General features: G+C 35.1%; 1 protein-coding gene across 3 annotated transcripts in view; it reads left to right on the top strand.

The window, feature by feature from the left end:
- Positions 1-8,543: 8,543 nt before the first annotated feature.
- Positions 8,544-11,392, top strand: part of LOC106664603 (homeotic protein distal-less) — a 75,655-nt gene continuing 72,806 nt past the window's right edge. Inside the window, exon 1 of one of the 3 annotated variants that reach the window (XM_014390487.2) lies at positions 8,544-9,395. In XM_014390487.2, coding sequence (XP_014245973.1) covers positions 9,080-9,395 — 316 coding nt within the window. In that variant the 5' untranslated portion in view covers positions 8,544-9,079. The remainder of the gene's footprint in view (positions 9,396-11,392) is intronic. The other 2 variants (XM_014390485.2, XM_014390486.2) reach the window with 2 other exon arrangements.

Below are 11,392 nucleotides of genomic sequence, written 5' to 3'. Positions count from 1 at the left end.
CTAGACTGAGATACAAAGCTCATTTCCGTAACATCTTTACACTAATCAACTGTACTATAAGCAGTTTGGAAACAATGGAAAATTTTGTATTGAGATGCCAGGCTCCTACTAAGAGAGCACCATCTATCTAAATTTTCAAACCGAAGCAAAACTGGCTTTCACCTATCAATTCTCTTGAATGTCAAAGATCAATAACAGTTTGATCATATTTTTTATTACTGTCAAAATGCATCGAGACAATGAAAATTTATTAACAATTTTTCAATTAAGTAATATTTATGAAAGGTATTGGTCAAGATAAAAAGTCAGTGTTACGAGCGGGATTCGAACCAACGATCTTCGGCTAAATACGCCGCTGCTCTACCACTTGAGCTATCGTGACTTCGATCATTTGTCGTCGAGAATCAAATAGATTATACGGTATTTCAAAAATGGCAAAAAGGAGGGTAAATTCAAAAAGGTGGGGTTGAGAGGGAAGCTAGTGTCCGAGTGGATCGAGGTCACGACAGCTCAAGTGGTAGAGCAGCGGCGTATTTAGACAAAGATCGTGGGTTCGAATCCAGCTTGTGACACTGACTTTTTTATCTCGACCAATACCTTTCATAAATATTAATTAATTGAAAAATGTAAATTGGTCAATCGGGCCACGAACTGTAATGGATTTATTATCAATGAATAAACAAAGCCGAAATAGCATATCGTAATTTTATATACATTACATATCCTATTTTTCAAATTAAGAATTAATTCTGTGCTGTTGCTGTTAGTGTTTCATTTTGTTTTTTATATAGCTTTTTGTATTGATTTCTGTGTATGTTAAATATGTTAATGTAAGTAAGTTAATTTCATTTAATAACAATATATTTTTAAAAACTGAAACCTTATAACATGAATTGCTGGAAGAGTTTACATTGGATAAATTGTGTAAAATCAGATTCCAACAAGATTAACAAATGTAAATTGCACATGCAACAAACATAAACTATTGCTTTTTCTATATATTACATATTTTATATCTAAACAAAATATGTTTCTTTATTTGGTTAAGAAGTTTATTATTTCATGTTCTTTGAGATAGTGTTAACAGAATAAAATTTCTGGTTTTATAATAAAACCTTTCTACTTTGGTACTTGGTTTATTGGGGTGACAATATGGAGAGTAAGTGGTGGTTGTATTCATAGATCCGATGCTATATTTGAGTGGTTATAATATATTAAACTTCAATAAACATTAATGATAACATTTGTACTGATAAGGGTACTACAGAAGACGGTCACCGCCTTTATTACTATTTTTCGTGGTACTAGGTTGAACAATATTAGACTCGTGTCCGAGCGTCCTAGGAGCCCAGTTTTATTTTTTAATTTATTTGTTTTTTAAGTATTTATTTACTTTTATTTGTACGAGGGTTAGCACCAATAGAGGTCATATCAACTCTCAGAATCCCGGTGTTTTTGAAAAAAAGCCCATTTGTAAGTATGTCGGGTTCGAATGCAGGGCCGTTGGATTCGAACCCTGGACCTTTACTTTACAGTGATGAGCGCCGTGTCATCACCTAAACCTTTGGCCTCATCCCCAATCTACCTTTAGGAAAGTATATTTGCGGCCACCCGTTTTTTATGTGGATCAAGCACATTGTATGAACAGACAGAATACTCTTTCAGTGAAGTCGGTCACTTAAACCAAAATATTTTATTTGGCAGTTCGTCATACAAACGGGTATCCATTGGGTAGATATTGAAATACATTGTGTTTGACCGAGCGACGTAAAAAAGTCGGTCCTATCGTTTTGTAGCAAGAAACAAAGTTGTATATTTTTTGCACTAAAAAAACCCTGAATACAAACTGTTGGGAAAATGGGAAAAGTACTTTTTTTTAATTTAAAATTTTCTCCTTTCAAACAAGATTTTTGTTCGAATATCACAAAATTGTGTTAACTTAGAAAAGACCCCACCTATCCAAATGAATCATTACAGGTGTTTAGAACCCTATAAATTGTACGTGAGCGCAAATACCACCGCATAAAATCCGAAGGATTTTGCAGGAATTATGCATTTTTATGTGGACCTTGGACATGGAAAAAAATAAAATAAAATTTCCACCGACTATTCTAGCCCAAAAATATATTGTTTTCTTTCAATAAAAAGATTTATTGGAGGGCTTTAAATGGTGCTTAAAATTTACTCTAATTATTTTAAAAAAAGAGTGTTATTTAATCAAAAATTTACAATTAATTATGGTTTTTAGTTGAGAGAAAAAAGTCAATGGCACGAGCGGGATTTTTATCTCAACTAAAAACCTTAATCAATTATAATATATTAATTAGTCAAGCGGACCACGAAATTAATGAATTTAATCAAAAATATTATAAACTGAAAATAACCTTGCAATACACGCATACTTACCACATGTCAAAAAATAATGAAAATTAGATACTGAAAATGTTTTTTTCCGGCACCTAGGCAAGAACGCTCGGGCACTTGCCTATTATTTCTCTACCTAGTGTGTATCACGATCAGCATTTTAAAAAAATTAAAATCTGTGATCCCACGTCCATATCCGTCCCTTGTGAATTAAAATCATATAATAAATTGTATACCAAGAGTCTAGCCATTTCAATTATTATCAGATATTAATTGGCCAAGCGGACGAGGAAAACTAGTGAATTTAATAAGATAAAATGAAGTGTATCTTCACTAAAGTTCTCCGTGGCCATTTCATTTGTCGCCGAGAATCAAATAGATTGCACATTTGAAAAATGGCAAAAAGGAGGGTAAATTCAAAAGGTGGGGTTTAGGTGGGAAGTTAGTGTCCGAGTGGATCGAAGTCACGATAGTTCAAGTGGTAGAGTACGGCGTATCTAGCCGAAGATCGTGGGTTCGAATCCCGCTCGTGACACTGACTGTTTTAGCTCAACTAAAAACCTTAATTAATTTACCTCCATAATGTTAAAGATTTTGAAATAATCGCCAAAACGTTTTCCGTCCATCTGTCAATAAAGTTACTTTCATCGGGGGTGAACTACTTTTCAAGAAGATAGTTTGCTGCTTCAATCAAAATTTATAATTAATAAGAAACAATTGACGATTAAATTTAAATAAAAAAATAAATAAATAGATTAATAAATTTTTCATAGAAATGATGAATGATGGAGTGAGTGCGGTGTTCAACCCTTTTTTAAAAAAGACAGTTCCTACTCACAGTAAGTTGTTTTCCAACAATCCGGATTTCGAGCCCTTAGCTCATCATCAGGTTGAAGGATTTCTATAACCACGTCTCTCGACATGAATTGCAAAAGTGGGTGCACGTTCAAATGGCGTTCAATTTGAACGTGCGAGTAAGTTATTCTTACAGTATTTACCAGTGTAATATTTACTTGTGTTATAATTCCGGCTTTTCGCACGTTCAAATTGAGCGCCATTAAAAAACTGGCTTCTCATTGGAACGTCGCGTTGGCGGGGGTATCGGCGGGTTCACTTTTGCAATTCGAAATCCTTCAATCTGATGATATTTACTTATTTACTTTGTGATTTACTTACAAGAATAATGTTTAAAATTATTACAGTTCAATTTAAAGAATTGTTTTTTAAAGGCTTGCCAATTAGATATGTCCGTAAAGATTGAAAACTTAGCAGCTTATTCTGGAGGTAGAAACATCACCGTAAGCATTATATTAGTAGTTATTTTCTTTCTTTCTTTTGTTTTCCTATAAATAATAATAAGATTCCACGTCGATTGAAAGGATATTTTTTTAGAGAAGAATGTTGATTGATTTATCATTTAAGGAATGGGAATTGAAGGATGCCGTTGAAATTGGAAAAAGCGGACAAACGGTATTGGAATGCTCGTGCTCTGGGATTTTCAAATGTTTTATCTCATAATTGTTTATTTTCCTATTGTGGTGTCTGAAGAGAATCCCTCGAGCGAGGCCTTTTACTCACGGTATTGAAAAGCGAAAGGTCACACCGTTTGTTCGAAACCCGTGTGAGAATATTGAAAGATTTCGGATCAAACGTGAGAAAAATATTGTCAAAGTCACAGCCTTGGTCGCACCGGGCCGGCGAAGACAGGCTGGACGTGCTTCGGTGCCGTTTTAATTACAGGTGGAATCTGCGACACGCGCGTATGCACACCAGACGACGTGAAGTTTTGGACAAATTGCAGAAATTGTGAGCAGGTGCAAAGGATAGGAATTCCTTCGTGGCGTTTTTGACGATCGTGACCGGACAAACGTGAAACCGCGCTGGATGCCGACGACTTGACCTGTTGTCGGCAGTAGTTCAAAACGGCCCATTTGTGTTGTCCTCTTATTCTCGCTGATAACCGGGAATAGGATGCTTCAACGATCGAAACCATCTGGAATTTATTTTTTAAACTATTTTATATCATATTTATTATAGGGTTTCATACCATGTCATCGGGTCATATACCCGGGTTTCCGGTGTGTGTTAAAAAAATTATATTTTTATGTGTGGTGTTTCGTGACCGGCACTCTCAACACGACACTCAAGAAAGACACAATTACGCAGAAAACAAACACTTTGAGCCCTGAAGATGATCTCAATAAAGATCGAAACGTTGGCACGATAAAGAAAATGTTTTTTCTAAAACCTACGCCACACCAGCCCACATCTCACGATCTCTGAATTTATATTTTTACTTGTCTATGTCTTCAATTATGTCTGATTTAGTAAAACATTATGTTGCTTCCAACACTAGAAATATTTATTTAGTATCGGGTAAGAAATGAACATGCTGGCTTGTTCCATCGATTTCAAATAGAAAAAGGGCCTATATCGCTAGTTTCAACCCTAAATCGTAAAAACGAAGAACGGGTTAATTCCAAAAGTACAGTGATTTCTGTCATACTTAAGTAATTATTTTTCATACAGGGTTTTTCCATTTTTATACAGGATCTTTGGAAAAGAAACGTGTCCCAGAAGGCATTCGAGATACTCCGATGCTCTTCACTTTTTGCGGCTTCAGATTTTATATCAAGAGCTCTTGACCATAAAAATAGAGTCATAGGGTTGTTCTTAGATATATCAAAAGCGAAGATCATGTAATTATTGCTTGAAAAACTTTTCAATATTGTTTTCAAAGGATCAGTTTATAATTTCATTAAATCTTATTTGTCGATTCGGTCTCAAAAAACGAAAATAAACCGAACTTTTAGTAATCCCACTTATATTAATTGTGGCGTTCTACAGGTTAGTGTTTTACGGCCTCTACTATTTTTAACTGACAATAACGACTTACTTGAACTAAAACATTCCGGTAAAATATTTCGATTCGCTGATGGTAAAATTATACTTTTTCTTGTAAGAATTATGATGATATAATTAAAAATATCAATAATGTGTGGTGATTAGTGACCGTTAATCGATATTTATTTAGAAATCGTGAGATGCGGTCTGGTGTACATTTTCTTTATCGTGCCAACGTTTCGATCTTTATTGAGATCATCTTCAGGGCCTGGGATTTACAAACATTGTTTACACATAACAATTACATTTTAGATGTGGAAAAGTGAATTTATACAATGCAAAATATATTTTTTATATATTCAATCAAAGGCCCTGAAGATGATCTCAATAAAGATCGTAACGTTGGCACGATAAAGAAAATGTTTTTCTGAAGCTTACATCACACCAGACCGCATCTCACGATTTCTAAATAAATATCAATAATGAAATCATAAAAATGAAAGAACGGTTATATAGTAAAATACACTTTTAAAAAATCATTATTAGACTCTCAAATCAAAACAACTTAAATGAAAATTATATTTGAGTGTAAATTCATTTAACTGTAATTGCCTCCCTTTTCCAAACAAGTTAAATATTTGGGAATAATTTCTGTTAATAAATTTAACTTTAAGTGTAAAGTAGATGCTTTGGTAAAAAAGTTTAGAAAATGAAATAAATTGAAAATTTGAAGAAATGTGTGGTGATTAGTGACCGTTAGTCTATGATTATTCAGAAATCGTGAGATGCGGTCTGGTGTGATGTAGGTTTCAGAAAAAAAATTATTTATCGTGCCAACGTTTCGATCTTTATTGAGATCATCTTCAGTTGGTAATAATTTTAAGAAATATTTTTTAGCCATATTTAATGAGATCTGTTTACTTTGCGTAAGCACATGCCTTTATAACAACTTAGTTTGGGGTGGTACACGAAATTTACAATATCTCAAATAATTATTGTTCAAAATACTATAATAAAAATATTGCTAAATAAACATAGAAGGTAAAACACAAACCAATTCTACGTTGATGTGCTAAACGTGCTAAAACACAGACAATTATTTTTGATGTGTTCATGTCTTCGTATTTAAAAGCATAAACTTTTACAGATTATGGACTTCAATTACACTACAAGAACAAATGCGTCAAAGAAATTTATTATTCCTTAAGGCAACACTCCCATGCATTATAACAATGCATGTAATGCAAGGTTAAGATTCATATATAAAAAAAAAATTTATATAAATTCCTTCTTATGATGAATTTAATTGAAAAAATAACACCAATAATTAAAGAAGAGAATTTTTTAAAAGTAATGTACTAATAAAATAATTATTTAAAAAATTATGTAAAATATCACTATCAAATAAATTGAATGTATACTGTAATGGCGAATTTGTATAAATCTGTTTTTGATTATTTTTGTAATGTATAAAACTATTTGTGAGCTCGAAATTCTTTCTCTCAAGCACAAGGTAAACTTATTGAGAGCATGCTGTTCATTTTTCATTATTTTGTTCTATATTATCATTTAATTTTTTCCCTCAGAATAATGTATTCAATGTACAAGAAATAAATTCATTTTTGCCTCTTTGACTTGAGTTAAACTGCCGTGGCTTCCATCGTCCATGCCACAGAATTCGCATTTCGATTTCCGTTTATTCTAATTTGTAAGCGGCATCATATAGAAACAAATTTTAATATCGATTCCATTTTTTATTTCGAAAAAACATATATAAAAAATTGAATATTTACTTTTAAAAAAGGATTACTTAAATGTGGAAGGAATTCAAGTAGGCCAATGTAAACGCCCTAAAGATTCTACTCCAATAATGATTTTCTTTTGTTTTTAGGCGAAAAATATCGAAGGTTATCATTGCCTTTTTACTACCAGTGGTTTATTGGAATTTATGGATATTTATATAAGGTTATAGAGATTTCCCATTTTTAGGCTTTCGAAGACCTGATCATTTTTTTCTGTTCATTCTCGTAGACTAGGGGTTTTAGGGATGAGCCCATATCAGACTAAAAGGAGGGGGCGCAAGTACGTGTAATACATTTAATTTATCACCATGTGGTCATATTTGTGTGCCCTATTCGTAATCGACATAGTACGACCTCATCACGCCTGGAAATTTGGAAGGAAGGTTTCCAAGGTTTAACAGTCTCTTTTATGTTTCTTAATTTGTCGGATTTGGTTTGTTTCCACTGATTTTCACCATTTTCCATTAATATGTGTTTCGCAGACTTTACATCATCAGGATTGATTAAAACTGAGATGATGGGGTTGTTCTGTGCAGCTTTTGCTGCGTTGACAGCTAGCTCATTTCTCCTGATTAAGGGAAATGATCTAGCTGAGCAAACGCTGCACAGAACAACCCTATCATCTTAGTTTTAATAAATCCTGATGATGTAAAGTCTGCGTACAAACTTATATTCATTGAAAATTGGGAAAATCAGTATAATGAAATGAAGGGTCGGTTTTACATTGAAGCAGTATAGGCGACAAATGTGAATAAGTAAACGGAAAATATTGTTTGCATTTCCAGCGAAACTTTGAAATGTAATGTTTGGTGGTTGTTTGAAAAGTGTGGTGATTAGTGACCGTTAATCGATATTTATTTAGAAATAGTGAGATGCGGTCTGGTGTGATGTAGGTTTCAGAAAAACATTTTCTTTAACGTGCCAACGTTTCGATCTTTATTGAGATCATCTTTGATCATCTGAGATCATCGTCGGCACTCTCAACACGACACGCAAGAATGGCACAATTACACAGAACACTTTGAGCCCTGAAGATGATCTCAATAAAGATCGAAACGTTGGCACGATAAAGAAAATGTTTTTCTGAAACCTACATCACACCAGACCGCATCTCACGATTTCTAAATAAATGTTGTTTGAAAAAATCATTTCTTCAAATAAAATATGATTGGTTGTTTTTTTCGATTGATTTATGATCGAACTTGAAAGGTCGATAGAGGTTGAGTACGAAGAGTCGGGGGCGATACCTTCTTAAAGATGGAACAAAAAGGGCGAAGTGAGAGGGTGTGTATGTTCTGTGGGGACTAAGTACGGAGCCGGGTTGATGGGTAGGGCCGGTGCTGGCGTGGGCCTCGAACTCAGCCGGGAGTGGAAGGCGATCTCGCGATCTGCGTAAGTTTGTTGGAAATTTCTTCTAAAACGAGTCTCCGGCGCAGAGAGTCGGTGGGCGTGGATGGTAGAAGGGGTTGGTATGAACGGGGTAACGCCCTCGCCCCGTCGGTAGTAGGGGTGGATGGCGGTTGGTGCTGTTCTCTCGTGCCATCTGCTGCTACTAACTACGTCACTGCAAGGCCAAACCTTCGGCATCCAGCACATCCATTAGAACAGTCGTCCCGAGAGCCTCGTTGAAGCCGCTCCTCACCCCCTCCGATTTTCGACATTCTACATCAACAATTAGGGTAATTGTAATTAGGGACAATTGTCCTTCGTAATAAGGGTGATTAGGATCGAATAGCCTTTCACGGGGGGTGAGTGCGCTTTGTGATATCGTGTACGGCACCTGTTGTGTTTTTATTTTTGACGTTGTGTGTTTCGGAAATGATAACATAGTGTTCGGCGCAAGTGAGTGTTTATTGTGAACCTTTGGAAAAGGCTTGGGAGAGGGACTGATGCGCCCGAGTCGGATGTACGGCTAGAGCACAGAAGGAGACCGTCCACCAGTGATAACGTCCCCGATTTCTGTGGTACAAGTCAACCGAGTAGTCACCACGCTGAATTACACGGACTTGGGCAGCCCCTTCGGGGAAGGGGCGTCGGGCGGTTCCAACACGCCGACACCGACGACGGATATGGACCACCACCACATGGCCGGTATGAACCACCAGGAATCCGCCGGGGGCAACATCACCCCCGTGCCGCCCCCGACTTCCAAGTCGGCGTTCATAGAACTCCAGCAGCACTCCTACAACCCCGTTCGGTCGTACCACCCCCATCATTTCGGAGGGCAGCAGGGCCAGACGAATCCGGGACACCACGAAGCGCCGGGGTTCGCCAGCCCGAGAGCCGCCCTTTCAGCGTACCCTTTCCCTCCGATGCATCACAACTCGTACACCGGCTACCACCTCGGCACTTACGCTCCACAATGTCCATCTCCTCCCAAAGACGGTGAGATTTTATACTTTTTTACCTTTCACTTCCTATCATTTCCGATCTGACTGAGAAATATATTCTATCTCCTGATATCGGATGGAAAATTTTCCTCCCTCTGTATCTGAAAACGACGCGGATTTACCGATATACTCATCATTTATCCACACCGTTTCTTTTAACTCGATAAAACTTTCTGGATTTAAACGGATCTGAATTCACTTCCTACTACTAAAATTTAAATAATCGGAAAAAAAAGTGATGGATTGTTTTGTACTCATATATTTTATGTCACGCTAGCCTGCATTACATTAATAAGCATATATGGCTAATACGTTTTTTCGCGTCGTAAACAGTGAAATTATATTTTATTATTATTCTCCGGTTTCGCTAAATTACACAATTCTTACAACAAAAATTTATTTAAAAAATAAAAAACAGGATGCTTTGTAAAATATTCATTAATTTATTATTATTTTAGATTTTATGTATTATTTACAACGTAAAAATAAATAAATAAAACCGCGACGATGTCGGTGAGACGGCATCTTATAAAATACAGACCTGGTCGGACACCATATTACGTGGATATTGATATCGATTTTAATAAATTAATAATAGTTAAAAAAATGGTTAAAAATAACAATAATAAATAATTACCAAATCTAAAATAAATTCTAAGTTTTATTACGTAAAATTCAAGCTGCTACAGAAAATACGTAGCCATCAGCGACCAAAGATAAATTTCCGCTTTGCCGCGAAGATATAGAGAAAAGGAATATTAATAAATAATGTAAGCTACCTGAAGAATGTATTTTATTTTTTTTTAATTTTTGAATTTATATTTTGAAAAAATATTTTTAAGGAGGCGTAATTAATATTAGGAAAACGCTGAGATTACGAGGTAAAATCAGGAATTCTACTCGAATTTTTAAAGCTTAATGATTTTGTTTGATAATCATTTGTTTTTAATTTTAATCAAAGTTAATTTAAATATTTTTCAAAACCCAACGATTAATGTCAACCGCGCAGCCTCCGAAATTTTTTCCGACCTTACGACCGCTCACGTGCTGTGCCGCTGTAATTAAATAAAATAAATGTAGAAATAAAATAAAATCAGGGAACAATTTATGACTTAATTTTGATAAAAGTTTTTTTTTCGGAAATAACCGAGCGATGGTGCCCTGCGAATTTGAGATCGCGCCGCGCGGTCGTCGTCGGTTTATATATAAAAAAAAAAAAATCTAAATACAACAAATTACATACATATTTTATTTTATTTTTGTCTATTTGTATTTAATTGACGTGTTAAATGTTTGAAATTAAAGGCAGGAAGCAGTCAGAAACAATTATATTTTATCATTTTTCTCATTAGAAATACTACGAAGATTTTTTTTTAACTGAATGATTATTCAGTTTATCATAAGCGAAATATATAGGGCGATCAAAATTTCTATTGACATTAATCCGACATTGTATATCGACATTTATTATCATATTAATCCCTTAATTACAGCCATACTGATAGCTTCATGTGCCGGAAAAATAAGCTAGAGGATTTACTGACATTTTATAACGTGTTTATTTATTTTATCCTCTTTTCAACAGAAACGTTAAAAATAATAATTTTGAGTTGCTATTATTTATTATGTTAGTGTAAGGTATAAGTTGAATAATGTGCAAAACAGTTTGAAGCGAATATTCTCGGAGAGTCTGACGAGAAATAGTTAAGAAAATTAAATTCATTGGCATATCTCCGTGGGAGCAATCGGCTATAAAGCTAAAAGCAATAATAAAAAACGCAGGAGTTAATTATTTGGGGGGGAATTTATAGTGGCGCAGGTTCGCGGGGGGGAGGACGACGAAGAAATAAAATAACTTTATAACTGGTGAGGGCTTTATCTCAAACGGATCTCGATATATGGGGTCATTAGACTAATGACTTTTGTGGGATACGGGAAAAAGTCTACCGCGGGCTTTGTCAGCCGGATTCACCGGGGACAAGTCAAAGTTGA

This window comes from Cimex lectularius, unplaced genomic scaffold, assembly GCF_000648675.2.
Source record: "Cimex lectularius strain Harlan isolate CLEC.00 unplaced genomic scaffold, Clec_2.1 scaffold112, whole genome shotgun sequence".
NCBI classification, from domain to species: Eukaryota; Metazoa; Arthropoda; class Insecta; order Hemiptera; family Cimicidae; genus Cimex; species Cimex lectularius.
This window is presented reverse-complemented; position numbering and strand designations above follow the sequence as displayed.